At 47.2% G+C, this 18276-nt stretch overlaps 2 protein-coding genes across 2 annotated transcripts; both read right to left on the minus strand.

The window, feature by feature from the left end:
* Positions 1–215: 215 nt before the first annotated feature.
* GPATCH3 (G-patch domain containing 3) lies at positions 216–9189 on the minus strand. The gene is made up of 7 exons (XM_037881939.2): positions 8749–9189; positions 7246–7676; positions 5513–5687; positions 4121–4180; positions 2357–2478; positions 1820–1947; positions 216–910 (listed from the first exon to the last, which is right to left on the minus strand). The coding sequence occupies exons 1-7, from the start codon at positions 9077–9079 to the stop codon at positions 697–699; spliced, it is 1461 nt and encodes a 486-aa protein (XP_037737867.1). The 5' UTR covers positions 9080–9189; the 3' UTR covers positions 216–696.
* A 2216-nt stretch (positions 9190–11405) lies between these two features.
* NR0B2 (nuclear receptor subfamily 0 group B member 2) lies at positions 11406–15452 on the minus strand. Its single transcript, XM_007064815.3, has 2 exons — positions 14009–15452; positions 11406–13142 (listed from the first exon to the last, which is right to left on the minus strand). Exons 1-2 carry the CDS (start codon positions 14550–14552, stop codon positions 12862–12864), a joined length of 825 nt encoding a protein of 274 aa, XP_007064877.1. The 5' UTR covers positions 14553–15452; the 3' UTR covers positions 11406–12861.
* Positions 15453–18276: the final 2824 nt, after the last annotated feature.

Here is an 18276-nt window from a genome sequence, read left to right on the forward strand (position 1 = left end):
GAAGGTAGGGCATCTCTCAGTGGAGAAGTGTGTAGTTAAAAAGAGCACAAGTGCTAGTCACTGGAGAAGGGAGCTTGATGTGCACATCCTAGCCTGTGCTTTTACCCACTTAGTGTCAGGTGCTGTACAGAGAGGAAGCACAGCTAGTCTCACTACTACTATAGAAGTCTTCATTTTATCTTTGGCACTTAGTACAGTGAAGGCCACCAGAAAGGTCATCTTGCCCCAGTAAGTTTTCATTTGAGTGCAGTATAAATACCATAGACTGAATGATGCTCTGGACCAGTAGTAAGTTTTCTAGAAAAGTTAGATTTTTTCCTGCTTGCAGACACTTCATCTGAAAACATCTCACTGCAGGAGCCTAAACAAAACGCTGGCTGCTTCACACAACAGCCTTCCTTACAGTATTAGTGTTAACCTTCCCACTGCCAAACAAATAGGATCAAATATCTCAGCTGGTGGCAGGGATACTGAGACCCCCTCCTAATAAAGCAATTGTTAAAACAGAAAGACTTGCATATGCTACAGAAGAGTCTGGTATTTCTTCCAGAAAATATATTAACGTTTTGCTTAGGGTCAGACAGCAGGAGAAGTCAGCCTCCAGGTGAAAAGCAGCATGGAAGAGGCTGTTCTAATACAAAGGTTCTGCTGTTGCTCTAGTGAAGGAGTCCCAAAGTCTCTGTTCAGCAGCAACTCTCATGAGGCACTGGGGCTCTGGTGAGCACTCTGAGTCGCTCGGACAAATGCCATGTCCTGTCTGTACTTCATGGCAGTGGGCAGCTGGCGCCGGAGTAGCTGGTCCCCATGGTCTACAGGCTGGGGCTCATCGTAGACTGTGGAGATGAGGATGGGGCCATCCCGGCGAGGCTTTTTTGGCTTGCTGAAAGTCTGCAGTTTCTCTCCATGGTACCTAGAGAGGAGTGGGCAGAGAGCAGTGTGTCAGTGCATCATTGTTTAGGACATGAGAAATCGCTCTACACTAGCCCATATTTACCAAATACTAATAAAAGGGCCAGGCCCATTGTTAGAGCATGAGGACTAGGAATCATAGTTCCTAGGTCCTGTTCCTGACTGGCACCAACCTCTAGGTATAGTTTCATTAACATGGCTCCAAAATGAGTGAATACCCGTTTTGCAGGCCGTTAAGAGGCATGTTTGTAAAGTATCTGTATCATATATACATGAAGAGCTCTGAAGGTGCAGAGAATCTGAAGCAGTTTAGGCATAAAACCTGAGCTGGCCAACTCAAAGCTGAGACAGAACAATTAATAACATTTACTAGGTCTGCACATAGCATCTGTACCTAGATCAATTGTTTCCACACTCGCTGGATCTGCCAAACGAGAACTGTAGGTACCACCCCCTGTAGGCTCTGCCACAGCACTTTAGTTTCCAGAACTGTGCACACCCCATTACCAGCATCATTGAGGTCACGCGCCACATGTGTTTCAATCTCCCCTATAAGGGAGCAAAGAAACCGTTCACAAAGCAAGAGCCAGAACAGATTCTCAAGCTTTGAAGGGACGATTACAGACAATCCAGGTATTGCTGGAGGACTGCTGAGTAGCAAAAACAAGGGTCCAAGATTCAGGACTTGATCTCACTTGAGCTGCACAGCCGTAAGGACAGAAGCATATTCCATTCACCTCTAGATGGCATGAGTTGTATCAATACATCAATGCTGCCTATAGAGACTGCCGCAGAACCCCAGGGACATTCCTTTTAGTTGTCAATTACCTACTACATTTTACTTCTTGGTAGGGGGCCATTGAGTGGCACTGTGCACAAGCAAAGAACATCAGAAGTTTGTAGCACTTACCCCAATCCTCTCTTGCACTTGGGATGTTGACCCTCATTGTCCAACGCTTCAGCCATTCCAGAGTTGCTGCACCCCAGACCCCGTCCCTCCATCCAGCCCTGCCTCTCCAACACCTTCCTACCAATACCCTGGAAGAGAAGAAACCACTCCACGTGAACCAGCATCAATTCTGGGAGTGAGTGGGCCAAGCTATTACACTGAGGTCAGTGACACACCAAGGGATCAGGCTTCATGAAAAGCCTCTGTTGCAGAGCCTTAATGAGAAGGCTAGTCAATCCTGGCCAAGTGTCTTCTGCAGCTGTTACATGCATTTCTAAAGCCCCCAACCTTCCCAATATGCCACTAACTAAAACCCAGCTCCATGACACCTGCACTTTTACAAAGATTTATAAATAACTTTGAAAAGCAACCCTAAGAGAAAAAACAGTTTGCTAGTTAGTCCAAGTCCTGTAATTCTCCGTCATTTCAAGCCTCCTCTGGCCAACTATCATTTGCCTCCGGCCCAGACACCATGAGCAGCACATATTCTAGTGTTACCTTGGTATATTTCTCAAAGGTTCCAATCTGTTGCCCTGAAACAGAGCCATCCTCCAAACCATCCCGGAGTCTCTGTTCCAAGCGCATCTGTATTGCATCACGGGCATCCTTATCACCTCCATCTGAGGACAAACATGAGACACAGCAGAACTTATAAGGGAAAAAAATATGATATTACAGTCCTTTCTCCAGAGGCCAGTGAGCAGGGGAGCTTCTGGCAGCTTCCTTTGCCAAGTCAGGAATGTTGTCGTTCCAACTATGTTGACCTCTTATTTCTCATTTAAACTAGCTTTAAATAACAAGCTACACAGCAGCATCTTGAGAGGAAGGCACCTGGCTCCAAATGCAGGTTTTACAGGAAGTCAGATTTGAACAAGAGAATTTCATTAAAGCGTTTCAGAGACAATTTGTTTTAAGTTGGCGCATTCACCTGCAATGCTGGAAACTCAGTTTCATTCTATAGCAGTGGCTCTCAACCAGGGGTACGTGTACCCCTGGGGATACACATAGGTCTTCCAAGTGGTACATCAACTCATCTAGGTATTTGCCAAGTTTTACAACAGGCTACATAAAGAGCACAAGCAAGTCAGTACAAGCTAAAATTTCATATTATGACTTGTTTACACTGCTGTATATACTATACACCCAGGGGTTCTCAAACTGGCGGTCAAGACCCCTCAGGGGGTCACCAGGTTATTACATGGGGGGTTGCGAGCTGTCAGCCTCCACCCTAAACCCTGCTTTGCCTCCAGCATTTATAATGGTGTTAAATATATATTAAAAAAAGTGTTTTTAATTTATAAGCAGGGGTTGTCACACTCAGAGGCTTGCTATGTGAAAAGGGTCATGAGTACAAAAGTTTGAGAACTGCTGCTATACACCAAATGTAAGTTCAATATTTATATTCCAATCGATTTTATAATTATATGGTAAAAATGGAAGTCTGCAATTTTCCAGTAATAATGTGCTGTGACACTTTTTGTATTTTTAGGTCCGATTTTGTAAGCAAGTCATTTTTAAGTGAGGGGAAACTTGGGGGTATGCAAGACGAATCAGACTCCTGAAAGGGGTACAGTAGTCTAAAAAGGTTGAGAGCCACTGTTCTATAGTGCAGAAACCAAAACTGACGAGAACAGGAGTGAAACCAGTTCACTAGTTTGGCTGTCCCAAGCACAATGCCTTGCTAAGTAGCCAATTATGCTCAGAGTTTTAAAGTTTCCTATTTCAATATTCTCAGGTGCTAATCTGGGAAGGTTTAGCATCCTGTCTTCTAGGAACACTCAATAAGACAGTATTAGACTTTTCAGTTCTGAACTGTTGACTAACTATGTCCCTTTATAACCGTCATCTTCAGAGCCAAGGCCTTGGAATATTATAGTTGGCAGTGGCATGAGGAAAAGTCATTATGAGATTTAACGTCTGCATCCCTGTGCCAGAGAGGGTAAAACAGGAGGATTTATACAAAGCATTAAAAATCTCCCTCTTACCAAACTAGAGCCTCACTACACAGACTTCTGTTCAAAGGTCCCTGCCTATTTGAACTTGCTGTGGCTCCCAACTCCACTTAACGTTCAGATCCCTTCGGCCCCACAGGAGCCTGGTGGGGAGGCAGCCATGCTTCTCTGCATTCCTGGTTCTGGAGATGCTAGACATTTGAGCACGTCTCGGTTTAACTGCAGCCCCAGTGGGAGTGCCATGAGTCTTGCTGCTGGGCTGCCACCACCACCTGTACATATGGGAGACCGCGCATGTCAGCTCAGATACCTTTGTCGTAGTAGATGCTCATGTCCACATCCCAGTCATCTGCCGTCTGTTCGTCAAAGTCTGTCAAGAGAAAAACAGTTTGTGGAAATTAGATAAAGGATCCGGGTCACAGGAGCAGCTTTTCTGTCAGGGGCATAGCCCTCCATCCAGCACAGTGTTTTCCCCAGCACAGTAGAAGAAGTGTGTTAATATCTGTATGCAGTGTTGTTGTAGCCCTGTTGATCTGAGGATTAGAGACACAAGGTGGGGGAAGGAGTATCTTTTATTGGACCCACCTCTGCTGGTGAGAGACAAGCTTTGGAGCTCTTCCTCAAATCGGGTATGAAGAAGCTCTTGTGACCTGAACAAGAGCTCTGTGTAAGCGCCAAAGCTTGTCTCTCACCAACAGAGGTGGGTCCAATAAAAGATACTCCCTCCCCCACCTTGTCTGTGTTAATATACAACATTTGTGGGGTCTACAGAAAGACCTGCCAGGGGGATTGGTGATAGCATAATGAGCCTTGTCTCCAGTCACTGGATCAAATCCAGCCCAGATCTGTGGTGTCTGAGGGGTAAGTTTTCTGAACAGGGTTGCAGTGCTTATAGCCACAGAGGAGTTCACTCCGGGATGGTTCAGTGCTCACCGATAACTATTTGTGGTTATACTGTTGGGCCCACTTCTGAAAATTCAGCCCCAAGTCTCGTTACCCCCAGTGCTGAGTCTGTGGCTTATGTAATCAGAGTTAGCAATCAGTCCTAGTCCTAGGGGACACACGTTTACATCCAAAAAAATACGCACCACTGCCAGCAAGAGTGCTAGTTATCTCAGACCAAGAATTCTGAATGGACACTGAAAACAAGCCGCCCTCTCATCCCTAGCAGTCACCCTCCAGCTCAGGGAGGATGACCATTAGCAGAACAACATTCGAATGGGAGGAAACCTGCATTGCTTTTGTCCATGCTGGAGACTATCTCCAGGGCTGCCAACATGGGATCAACACACCAACGCTAAGTTTACTGAGTACTTGAAAGACTCGGGGCTTTTGAAGGGTACTTTGACTGCCTGGCTCGTATAAACTCTTTATAAATACAACCTCTTCCATGTGAGGTACTGTGGACCAGTTGCTGACCATGTGGATGACCAACCAGATAAAAGGAAGGAGTCCTTCCTACAAATTACAACTTCTCTCCAATCTGTTTATAAGTTTGTCTAACTTGATTCCTATAAAACATACCCAGAGCTTCTCCAGATTTATTGCTGTAATTTGTTATCAAATCCTTTTGCAGAACACTTGATTATTGGACAACTTGCAAAGGTTCATACAACTGAGCCCTTGGTAAAAGGTGTTCATATTTAGATAACTACTGTGCACAAAATACCCCTCCCTCCCAGGAGGCCATGAGCAATATTACCTCCTTGCTCTTCCTGCCAGTACTGAGCATCTGTGTAGAAGACCAGCCCAGAGCCTCCCTTCTCCCACTTCAGCTCAATCTCCTCTTCAAACAGTCGCTCCTCTGTGCGTTCCTGATTGGTTACATCCTCATGCAGAGCCTCATGTCGTTCCCACTCCTCACACCTATCATCATCCTGCAAAGGAACAAGGAAGAAGGTTGATACCAATAAAGCAAGGGCACTTGCTCAGACCCAGTCTCCCCCAGCTCCCATCATATCACCCACTCTCCAGTTGCCCTGCTGAATATGTTCTCTATAGAACAGAGGCATTTTGGTCAATGCACTCTATTGTGAGCACATCACCTGCAATTTCCAATCACTGGCATTATCAGTGCTAGTCCCCTCACTCCTCCACTGAGCAAGGCTTTTCAGAGTCAATTACCTGGGAGAGCTGGTGAAAGAGCTTAATTCCCTCTTTCCACCCTAACCCCATTCATATACCATTTTATGAGTAAGGAACGCAGCTAGAGGACTTGCCACATGGCAAGTGCGTCACAGTGGAGGTGGGTGTTTAAAAGTTCCAGCCTCCTGATCCTGTGCTCACAACTCTATGCCAAGCCCATCAGAAGGAGTGCACTGCCACCCTGTAATCAGCTTACCATGGAGAACCACTTGGTTACGATAAAATAAGCTTTGCTATCTAAGAGAACATGAAATAGCACCGAAAGCCTCATAGCCAGAGCTCAGCATATACAGATTAGTGTATATTCATGCTTTATAATACAATTCTCAGATACAAGATAATATCTGTATGGTACTGTTACATAGTTAGATATCAGCACCCCAGGAAGCAGCAGCATTCCCTCCCTGCTGTTTACAGGTACACCTCTACCCCAGTATAACACAGTCCTTGGGGGACAAAAAAAATCTCACCGCATTATAGGCGAGATTGTTTTATCTAACTTGCTTTGCCCCCCCCATTCCTTGTCCCCTGACCACCCCCTCCAGAGACCCCCATCCCTAATCACCCCCAGGACCCCACCCAACCCCCCGCTCCCTGTCCCCTGTCTGCTCGGACCCCTATCCACACACCCCACCCCGACAGGCACTCACTGGCAGCGACGGGAAGTAGAGCAATGTGGCCCCAGCCCGCTCCACTCCACCACCTCCCAGCCACGGCTTTCCGCTTCCCGCCACCTGTGAGTGTGGGAAGGTCGGGGAAAGGACATCCTTTGCACTCCGCTTTCCTTGCCCTGGCCCCAGCCGTGTCGCTGGGGGGTGGGGAGGGTGGGGAGAGAAAGGTCCCGCACGCACTGGCAACGGGAAGCGGAGTGCCACAGCTGACAACTGGTGGAGCGGAGCGGGCTGCTCCGCTTCCACCGCTGCCGGTGAGTGGGGGGGGGGGGGGGAGGAGGAAGAGAGGAGGATCCCTTTCCCCAAGCCCCCTCCTCCGAGCGACACAGCTGGGGCTGGGGCAAGAAAAGCAAAGCCGGCTGCTCCCAGCCCCCTGCTACTCCCCTGGGCCACTCTGGGACTGCAGGGCCCTCAAAAGTGCCCCCCCACAGCTCCTGCCTCCCAGACCCTGGTGTGGGGGGGAGCCCCTGACTAGCCCCACCCCTTTTACACACTGCTCAGAGCAGTGTGTCGGAGCTTTACCGTGCTGTATGCGAACCCCCGTTATATCGGGTCACATTATATTGGGGTAGAGGTGTCTATGGTTAGTCTTGCAATTTGACAGGAGAAAGCCACTTACATCATCTGAATGAGACTCTTCTGCTTCCTCCTTTCCTGGTCCTTCCCAGTCTTCCTCATCACTAGTTTGAGTCATCCCAGTTCTTGCCAGGGGTCCCTTTTCCATTGTGATCTCCTCCCCCATGTCTGTATAAACCAGGTCTTCTTGTTCAACAGTCTCAGTGTCCCGATATTTAAAGGGCACATTCCCATACCTGCGAGAGGATCCTGTCTTGGGGAATCGTAGCTGCAGTTTCTTAATAACTCGGGGAGGCAGCCTGCAGGCCTTGATCAGCTCCAGGAAGACTCTCAGAGGGGTTCCCACATTCCCATGGGGCATAAACACAGGAGGATTCAGTTCAGGCAGCCACTTTAAGTCTGCCTGGGTAAACGTTTCACTCTGGGTCTTATTATGAAGCTCCTTTTTAGTTTTATATGGGAACACGCCCAAACCTAAGAGAAACAAATAGTAGATTATCAAATCTGTGATTCCGTCTCAAAGAGTGCAATTTCACCAAGCTAGAAATAGAAGGCAGACTAAGAAAGGGAGCCCGTGATACAGATTTTAACAAAGAGTTGCAGAAGAGAATATGTCAGAGGGCTGTTCTTGTTTAAGAATCAAGCTATGAAAATATGTTGACAGAGAATTTCATCAACCATTGGTTTCAAGCCTTTATAAGTCCATACCAATAGCAAGGTAGCATTGTTTTATGCAGCAGGCAAGGCAGAGTTGTTTCTGGTCTTCAGTTACTCAAGTCATAAGCAGTATATCATTCTCTGAAGTGTGCAATTGCTTTTGTGAAGCGGTCTACTACTGGAACAGCTAACCAGGTATCTATAGTTCAGAGCTCTCATCTGCCAGATGAGCTTTCATACTTTGCGGCCAGAACACACGTTAGCTGTACTTGCACATAACAAACCTGAAGTGCTTCCTCCCAGAAAGACACGTAACCCAACAAAGTATATAGAGACTACTTTTCCCCCCTGGCGGGTGGGTGAATTTTGCAGCTGCAATTCAGCAACCCCTCTGTCCTCCTTCTACCCATTTTACCGCCCACTGATATCTTTGTTGTGAACGCCATCCTTCCAACCCACAAAGAACTGGGTGGAACCCCTTGAGCTTCACAAGGAAGATCACTGGCCATTTGGAGGGGAGAAACAGGGGGCTACATAAACAATTTCCCCCCAGGGGTTGAACCCACCACCTCTAGGCCACCGAGGCTCCTGCAAGCCTAGGAAGTAAACTACTTTCTATTTCAAAAAGAAAGAGAGGACTTGGGGCACCTTAGAGACTAACAAATTTATTTGAGCATAAGCTTTCGTGAGCTACAGCTCACTTCATCGGATGCATCTGGGAGTGGTGGGAATGAAAGAAGGTAGAGAGGGGACTTGTACCTGCTTCCTCTCCCTTCAGTAGGGGCCACTGCTTCACAGACTCCCCTGCTATGGTCAGCAACCCCTCCTCGCCCCCAAACGCCCCCCGCCCCTATTACCCTTTCAAGCCATCTCCCCGCCCGCCCCGTACCTGCGCCCGGGGAGACTCGGACCCTGCGGATCACACAGCGGCCGGGCAGCCCGTCGCCCTGGGCATCCAGCCAGCGCTTGCCCGAGTACATGCGGAGCAGCCGCCGGGCCTGGCCGGGCCGCACCGCGACCAGGCAGCAGCAAGTGGCCGGGCCCGGGGGGTCGCTGCGCTCGGGCCGGTGCCGGTAGTGGAAGCAGAGGAAGCCGCCGGCCTCGGCGAACTGGCTGAAGTAGGAGCGGAGCTGGGCGGAGCGGAGCTCGGCCGGGATGCGGCTCACCAGGCAGTAGCGGGCAGGGCCCCAGCCGGGCTCAGAGCTCCCGGGCGACGCCATCTTCAACCCCCTGGGCCGAGGTCACGTGAGCAGCGCCGCGGGAGTGGGGGCGGGTCGACGCAGACACTCCTCTCGCGAGATTAAGTGATTACGTCACTAGAAGGGGCGACGTCATCCTATTGCAAGGGGGCAGGGATAGGGGTTCATTCCCCTGGCGCACATTGATGATGTCACAACAGTGGCACAGCTGGGTGATCGTATGGCGCAGCGGTATGACCTCAGCCTGCCTTTAGGAATGTGCCCCAGCATGGCCCAGCACATGAACATCATATCGTCATGGGAGCCCCGGGGGCCTGGAACATCGTGATTTTAGGATCTGTGCGTGTGCCTCAGTGTTTCCAACTCTCGTGATTTTTATCGCAAGACTCATGGTAATTGATGTTTTTTCATAAAGCCCCAGCTCCTGGAGTCATGTGAGGCTGTCAGCTTTCTTGAAACAAAAACCAAAGCAACTAGCCCTTCATAGAATCACAGAATATCAGGGTTGGAAGGGACCTCAGGAGGCCATCTAGTCCAACACCCTGCTCAAAGCAGGACCAATCCCCAACTAAATCATCCCAGCCAGGGCTTTGTCAAGCCTGACCTTAAAAATATCTAAGGAAGGAGATTCCACCACCTCCCTAGTGGTTGCAGAAAAAAGCTTGGCAGCGTGACCTGGGTGCAACCTAAAGCTTAAAAACACAACAGGTAAATAAAAAGAACCCAAATGGATTATTTTAAAGCCTTGTATTTAAGGTGATCTCATGATTCCGGGGTCATGACTCATTTTTTTTGAACGGTTGGGGTTGGCAGTACTGGGAGCTGAAATCAAAGAAAAAATGACCAGACAAAACAGGAAGCAACCCAGAAACTACACGCAGAGCCTTGTGGCGACCCCTGTTGTGAACAGACAGCAGAGGGTGCTGATGCTTTTTTAGACCTTTGACAAAATGGGCCCTGTATTAGCAGGTGTATCTGTGGTAATGACATTGTTTATTACGTCCTATGCCAGTGGTTTTCAACCTGTGGTCTGCAGACTCTCAGGGGTCTGCAGACCATGTCTAAGGGATCCGTGAAAGGGTGTCATTACCATAGAACAGTGGCTTTCCACCTGTGGTACATAGACCCCTGGGCGTCTGCAGACTGTGTCTACAATTTCCAAAGCGGTCTGCACCTCCTTTTGAAATTTTTTAGGGGTCTGCAAATGAAAAAAGCTTGAAAACCACTGACCTATGTTATAACTCACGCATTCATCACTTCCTTACATGCTCAATAAAATAAGAATAAAACAACCATCTGGCGACTGGTGTGGACTGTGTGAAATCAATTAATGGGTCTCAGCTCGGTTCCCCGTGGAACGTGGCCACAACACTAAGCGACCGGCACAAATTGGCCCCGTTAATCAGCAGGCTCTGCAGAGAGGCCAAAGACTGAATGGACATGGAGCCTGAACTTTATTTTCACCGCTAGTGCCCGGGGGCTAAATTTTGAGGTGTGTCTATGCTGGGGGCAGGGACCACCCACATTATGTTACACTAACTAAGGCTCCCTGAGACTAACACCCACTTACACCCAACTCTTCCACATCAGTTCTGAATCTGGCCCACGGTATACAGATTATACAGGCCATGTCTATACTACAGCAGCACAGTTAGGGCACTGGAGCTGTGTGTCTGTAGCGCCATAGTGTAGATGCTTCCCACATAGAAGGAAAGGTTTTTTCAGTCAATGTAGGTAACGCATCTTTCTGAGAGGCAGTAGCTAGGTCGAGAGAAGAATCCTTCTGTCAACATAGCCGTGCCTACACCAGGGGTTAGGTCTACCTAACTACAGTGCTTAGGGCACAACATTTTTCAAATCCTGTGCAACGTAACCAGGTTGATCGAAGTTTTATGTGTAGACCAGGCCTAAGGGAGTCTAGTGGTGCCGCTGCGCCACTCTAGCTTTTCTAATGGAGACACCCTAAGTGAGTGTCAGGGAGTCTCATTTATGTATCACTTCAGAACCTGGCCCAATGCCTTCAGGGTGGGACTGAGGTATGGTTGGTGAAGGGAAGCACCATAGGGGAAAAGTTGCAATTCTGCTTCCTGTGATTTTCCTGTTCAGTCTCCATCACTATTAATCAGACACCTTTCCTCAGCAATGTTTATGTACAACATTAATTTTGTTTTGCAGTTTAAGATGACAAATGCTGTCAAGACAGGATGCATTTTTGAGGGCATTTTCTGGAGACTGTGTCTCATCCCATTTGAATCATCTTTAGGTTCTCAAACCTGTGTAGGGCTTTTCTAAGTTTCAGTAAAATGCAACATGCACCAATGTTTCCAAAACAGAACCACCATTTTCCAAAATGTAATACATTTTATTTTTAAAAAAAATAATTTACTGAATTTTATATACAAATCACAGACGAACATCCACTCACAAAATACTGATGTCTGAACTCTGTGCAAAGAGTTTTCTTTGTGTATATCAGCACCTAGTATGGGGGAGTGGGAGCAACCAGTCAGTAGTGTAGGAAGCAGACGCTCAGCTGCAGAATGGTCTGTGCAACCACTACAGCTCCTCCTCTATAGTGTGTACCATCTACGTAATATCACTCACTGTTACACAAATGGACATAAGATCACCAGCCCTACCTGTTCTTAATATCACTGCAAACACCTTCATAACATTTAGCTAAAATGGAGCCCTTAGCCACTTGAGCTCATGCATTAACAAAAGGCATTAGATTCTGCCACCCTAACATTAGTGGTACAAACATTAAGTGGTACATTACTCAGAGTAGTCCCATTTTCTTCTACATGACTACTCAGTTTGAGTAAGGGTGGCAAAATGTGGCTCTCTGTGAATCCTTTTCGCTTTAATACCGTCTGTTTGAAACAGGGATAGATGTTTTATGGCTACTTCTCTAAGATTTCAAGGCACTTAGTTAACCAGTCACACAATACACACACACAGGTACTATATAAGGGCCTGATTCCACAATACCTGGTAGCACTCAGATCAGTGATTCCATTCACTCCCAGTACTGCTCAGTGTGACTACAGTTTGCAGAATTAGGCCCGTATGTATGCATAGACTGTGAGGGTGAAATCCTGGCCTCACTGAAATCAATGGCAGAACAGGCTGAGATTTGACCCTGAATCACAAAATTTGGATCATGCTCTAATCCAATGTGTTGTGTATTGCAGGCCTGTTTTCAAAGGTGCTGAGTACCCACAGAATCCACTGAGCATGGCAGGCAGAGTGAGTGCTGAGCACATCTAAAAATCAGGTTATGTGTGTGTAACAGAGGCTTTCTATGGCAATTTTATCCTTTAAAACGGTAAGACTCCATTTAGTTCAAAGCCCTTGTTTCAATCCCCTCCTTTCTCAGATAAGTGCTTCTCTGACCTGAATATTTCCCAGGGAAAATGTCAGCCCAGAGGATTATTTTGTATGGAATGTTTTAAGGACATTGGTCGTGCTTTTTTCACGTTACTGTGCAGTGAAATAGTAACATCACACACACTTCAGAAACGACTTGGCTTTATGAGTTCAGTATGTACAGGGGCTGATGTCTGCTGTAAACAAATGCTAAATAAGAGTTACATTCTTAAATGTTTTGTGCCTTAGCTGAGATTTTCAACCGCTCAAGCTGTTGCCTGAGCCCAAGTGAAATATAAACACAAATCCAGGTGTCTGCAAGTCCACAGTATCTTTCCCACTAAATCCCCACTCCCAGATTAACATTACCGTCCCTTGAAACGCAACTCAATCCTCAGGAGGTGCATGTGAGAGTGGCCGCTGAATCTGATCTCTTAGGAGGCTGTGTGTGATGAAAGAGTCAGTCGCCTGCTGGTTATTTCGTACAGCATTTCAGTGATCACCTCAATAACGTCTGCGTTGCCAATGATCGGTCGAAAGAAGAGATTGGTGATAAGTGCAGGAGGAATGGACCTCAAGGTGGAGGCAATCAGCAAGATGCGGGCAAAGCGGCCCTTGTCCTCTGGGTGGAGGGGCACTAGGACTTCTCGGAGCGCTCTCTGTGCCTCCCGTTGGAGGCTCTCAATGTACAAAGAGGCCCTGAGACCTGGGACATCTATGGAGAGAGAAACAACAGGAAATACAAATTAAAGTTGGACTTAGCTTGGGAAGCAGAACCTCAGTCCCAGACTCTTACCGTGCATGTGCCTCTGCTGAAGGCTGGCTAGGCACTATTGCTAGCGAGTCACAATCAATTTCTACTGACCGCACACAGGCACAGGCAGAGAAATATACGCGCCTCCTTAGCATGTACACATGCCTTCCAAGGGACCCTAAAGTACTTCACTAACTCATACATGGAGCACCACTGAAATGCAGCCACTTCTGGGGTGGAGAGCACCAGTTCTTTAATAGCGTGTAACACAACAAGGGAGGCGAAATATTGATCAATGAAGCCAGGGCAAACCCCAGCTCTAGCAAAACATGCCTTAACATCCTATTGTCCCTGAAGGATATGCAAGAACTCCATTTTAAAGTCTTTTTTAAAATATCCCCTTCCCTCTTCACACACAGTAAACTGCATAGGACTCAGTTTATCTGCCTTAGAAAGATGAAGAACTGAATCAACCCTGTTAGGATTTGAGAGACTGCAAACCTAATGAGCCATCCCTATCAGCACAGTCGACTCCGAGATCTATGAATTAAAGCAGGTGACTGAGTGGGGAAAGTCACTTACAGCCTGAATTCCAGAAGTCAATGGGAGCTGGAGATGCTCAGCACCTCTGAAAATTAGCCCCTAAAATGCTCTGTGCCTCAGTTTTCCTGTCTGTAAAATGAGGATACTCCTTCCAGCTTGTAAAGTGATTTGTGCTCCCTGGATGAATGGATAGACAGATAGATAGATATTCATTGCTAGATGCTATTGTGTGCCATGCCTTCTCTCCCTGCCGAAGGAAAGGTGTGTGAGGATTAGGCACTCACCAGGGTTAAAGAGAATGGCTCCTTTCAGGTAAGCATACTCCTTAGGGCTCAGGTCCAGGCTCCAGAATGTGTTCAGGCAGCATTGCAGCCGCTGCACCCCGGCTAGGGTGGGCTGTGTCCTCTCAGGCTCCTGTCTCTTACTCTGGCCATCAAGGAGAATCCTCTTGAGCATGCTAGGGGCTGGGGTTTCTATCACCTCGAATGTCACCATCTCCTGAACCAGCCCCAGAATGAAGAGGGGAGCCCAGCAGCTGTCCAGAAGCAGCAACTGGTCTCCCCAAGGAAGCAGCTGGAAGGAGGGCAGGTTCTTCATGAAGCTGACTGTTTTCACAAGGACATCAGAGGCTGCCTGGCAGGTGACCTGGGGTGTTTGGAGGCAGACGGTGCGACGTTTCTGGCACAGGCAGCGCTGCTGGGATGGGTTATGGCTGCCCCAGTTGTGGTTCAGGTTCTGGCTCAGGAGAGTATAGAGGATGGCGTTTTGGTTCTCCTCACTGAGGCACCGGCACCTCTCATAGTCCAGGTCCATGTTGCTTGTAGTCATTGCTGAGCCTGGCAAGCGGATCCTGTCAGGTCCCAAGGAGGATGAAACTCTTGTGCACCTGGCCAGATGGATCTGTGAGCACGACTAGTCCTTTGCAAATGCTGCTGTATCAATCAAAGCTCTCTGACTGCAGCCTGCTTCTCCCAGCTCAGTAGCCCCTCTCACCTCCTTGGCTGTTATTCCTGGCTCTATTTATAAGACTCTGTGATGAGTGAAACACCCCCTTAGCAGCCTTGACCTCTCTTTGACCGAGCAGCATTCATTGAAAAACAACTCGACCCTGGACTAATTGGCTAGGGAAGTGGGGCCTCCACGTGGTGCCGATAAGAGTTTTCTCAATGAAAGTGCCAGTTGGGGCCAGGAGGATGGAACAGGATCGGGATGACAGATTGAGTGGCCTTCTTATCTGGATTACCCAAACAGTATAAATGAAGTCATTAACCTTGCCCGTACCATGGCACCAAGGCCCCAGGTATGTAATCAGGCAATGCTATATGACAGGTGTCATTGCCAAAGAGTTCACACACACACACACACACACACACCCCTTGTCTGGAGCAAGAGACCAGTAGCAAAAGAGCCTGTAAACTCTGGCCTTGGAAAGAGCAACCTGGAAGTCATTTTATCAGCAGGTTGTTTGTTTAACCTTGTTGACAACAGGCTGCCGTTGTTGCAGATAAAGAAAAGAAACCCAACGAACTACAAAGGGCATCTCTAGTGCTCAGAGGAAGGCTGGAGCCTCAGGTATTCTTGCGTGTTTCAGGGAGGGGGGAAATACAGGGGAGTCTGAGGGTCTTTTTACTTTTTGTCTTGATTTCCCTGGAGATTTCATCAGTTTATAGACAGGAATTGCATTAGACACAGGTTAGATACATGGATTGATATGTCTTCACATTTCAAGGAGTGAATCATAAAATCATAGAATATCAGGGTTGGAAGGGACCTCAGGAGGTCATCTAGTCCAACCCCCTGCTCAAAGCAGGACCGATCCCCAATTAAATCATCCCAGCCAGGGCTTTGTCAAGCCTGACCTTAAAAACTTCTAAGGAAGGAGATTCCACCACCTCCCTAGGTAACGCATTCCAGTGTTTCACCACCCTCCTAGTGAAAAAGTTTTTCCTAATATCCAACCTAAATCTCCCCCACTGCAACTTGAACTTGAGTGCCATGACTCAGATGAATTTCTAGGGCAGGAAGAAGTCACTTAGTTGAAACCCCTATCCCATCCAGGCTCCTGGAGCCCAATCCTAAAGAACATGAAGGAAGGAAGAGCCATGCTGTCTAGTTCCTTGCCTTAGTGAGTGGGAGGGAAGCAGCTGGGAAAGCTAGGTGGGAATACAGAGCGGGACCTAATGGAGTGAAGAAAGAGGTAGATGACATGTTTACAAGGGAGCAGAAGACATCCACTTCCCCAGTGCAGGGCAGCGGGGAACTTTTTGTCACTAGAGGTGCCCAGTGGAGATCACCAAACTATGAAAAGTCTTAGGAAAATAATGACTGCTGGCCCCCTTCTCCCAATGGTAAACGGTGTAATTTTCATAATGTTAATAGGTTCATTTAGACAGGTTGAGTCACGGGCATCTGTCCACCAGACCAGCATTGTAAGTAGTAAAGGGTTGATTTGAGCTCTCATTGATTTACTGTCTGCATGAAATTAGAATAAAATAAGATCAGCACTTCTGTCCCCAGGTGTCTTGCTATATGATCAGTGCCAGAATCCACAAATCTCACTGTGGAATTAAAACCAGGATAAGAGAGCTAGAGGAAGGTCCGGGTTACATATGAGCTATTATGATCAGATTAGGCAGAACTGAAGAGAAAGCCATCTAAGATGGCATATCATTGGAGAGAGGGCTGCAAACCTGCCTAATCAGATGCTCTGTGACCAGAGTTAGCATTTAGCAAAAGGAAAATTGACTGCTCTTTCAGGAGTCCTGCATCCCAGGCAAGCTTTATAGCTCTTTACCTCTAGCAGCAGGATCAGAGGGGGAGGTGTCATGCTGTCTGGAGTGGTTCACGACCATGAGTGCCAACCTCAGGGCAGACTGTCAAAAAGCAGACAAACACCCCAAACCGGTTGTATGTTCAATAATTAAATTTCACCAACTCAGTAACAAATGTGAACTCCTGAAGCACTATAACAATCTTACCATGGAGTCCCAGACAGTCCCCTTGGGCACTCCAGTCTATCTTGCCACCCAGGCAAGCTGGATGAGTGATAGTTGGTTGCCATACACCAAAGATCACAAAAAGATTCAGGTTGTTTCCAGTCCCAAGAGACTAGTCACTTACCCCAGGTCAATTTGTATTTCAGATCTTACACCAAAGATAACACTTGTAGCCAATCCTATAGTAAACTAACTAAGGATTCATTAACTAGGAAAAAGAAAAAAGAGTTATTTGCAGGTTAAAGCAGGCAACAGATATACATACATGAGTTACAGTCTATGGTTTCAAAAGGTGACAGAGATGTAGTAATCTGTCAGAACCAAAATGTCTTTTAGGGCTAACCCAAGTTGACCCCGAGAATCTCTGCTAATTTCCTAGCTCCAGCCCTTTGAGAGTCCAAACAGCAAAGAGACGACAAATTTTTGTGCCAGCTATCTACATTTCCTTTCATAATCCAAGTTGATGAGATGAGCTTCCTTGCACATAGCACCTTCATAGGTGTGGGAGGACCATTAATCCAGTCTTTGTATCGTGATGTTTCACAATGGTCCACTTAGTTTTGATAGCCCTTCTTGATGGGTGGGAGAACCACTCCTCCTGCCTGGGTCCACAAATTCAGAGCAACATTTTACAGCTATAAAGTAAAACTGACATATTACATTTTAGAATGGGATACAGACATTACAAGTAAGATTAATGCATACAGCAATTTACAAGCATTTTACAGAAACTAAACATGTCTTTACAAGTCTAACACCTATCTTGAATAATACTAACATACAGGTGAGCTAGTTTGGTTTCCTTCCAGCTATCTATCTATCTGTCAGTGCTCAGCTGACATCTTCAGCCATGGCAAAAGCTGGCATCTGATCTACCAGCATCACAGGAGGAAATAACTTAATGGCAGAACCTCTCACCTTCTCCTGCAGTGGGACTCAGATACTATGATGGTGAGCACGTTATAAGAACCTGGACAGAGAGAGGTTAGTTAGATTCACTGTTTTGAATTATGCAGAATTCCCATTGAAGTCAGTATGTTTGTCCGAGTTAGGATTGCGGTATTTTATGTAATGATGTAAGAGATCAGTATGACTGCTCAGAGCTCAAGTATGAAACTGCAGAAAAACCTGAGAGAGTCTCTGGATTAAGTTTAGAAGTGTGAGCAACAAGGGTGATGGGAGTCTACTATAGACCACTGGACCAGCGGGATGAGGTGGACGAGGCTTTCTTCCGGCAACTCGCAGAAGTTACTAGATCGCACGCCCTGGTTCTCATGGGAGACTTTAATCACCCTGATATCTGCTGGGAGAGCAATATAGCGGTGCACAGACAATCCAGGAAGTTCTTGGAAAATGTAGGGGACAATTTCCTGGTGCAAGTGCTGGAGGAACCAGCTAGGGGCAGAGCTCTTCTTGACCTGCTGCTCACAAACCAGGAAGAATTAGTAGGGGAAGCTAAAGTGGATGGGAACCTGGGAGTCAGTGACCATGAGATGGTCGAGTTCAGGATCCTGACACAAGGAAGAAAGGAAAGCAGCAGAATACGGACCCTGGAC

This window comes from Chelonia mydas, chromosome 19 (genome assembly GCF_015237465.2).
Source record: "Chelonia mydas isolate rCheMyd1 chromosome 19, rCheMyd1.pri.v2, whole genome shotgun sequence".
Lineage (NCBI taxonomy): Eukaryota > Metazoa > Chordata > Testudines > Cheloniidae > Chelonia > Chelonia mydas.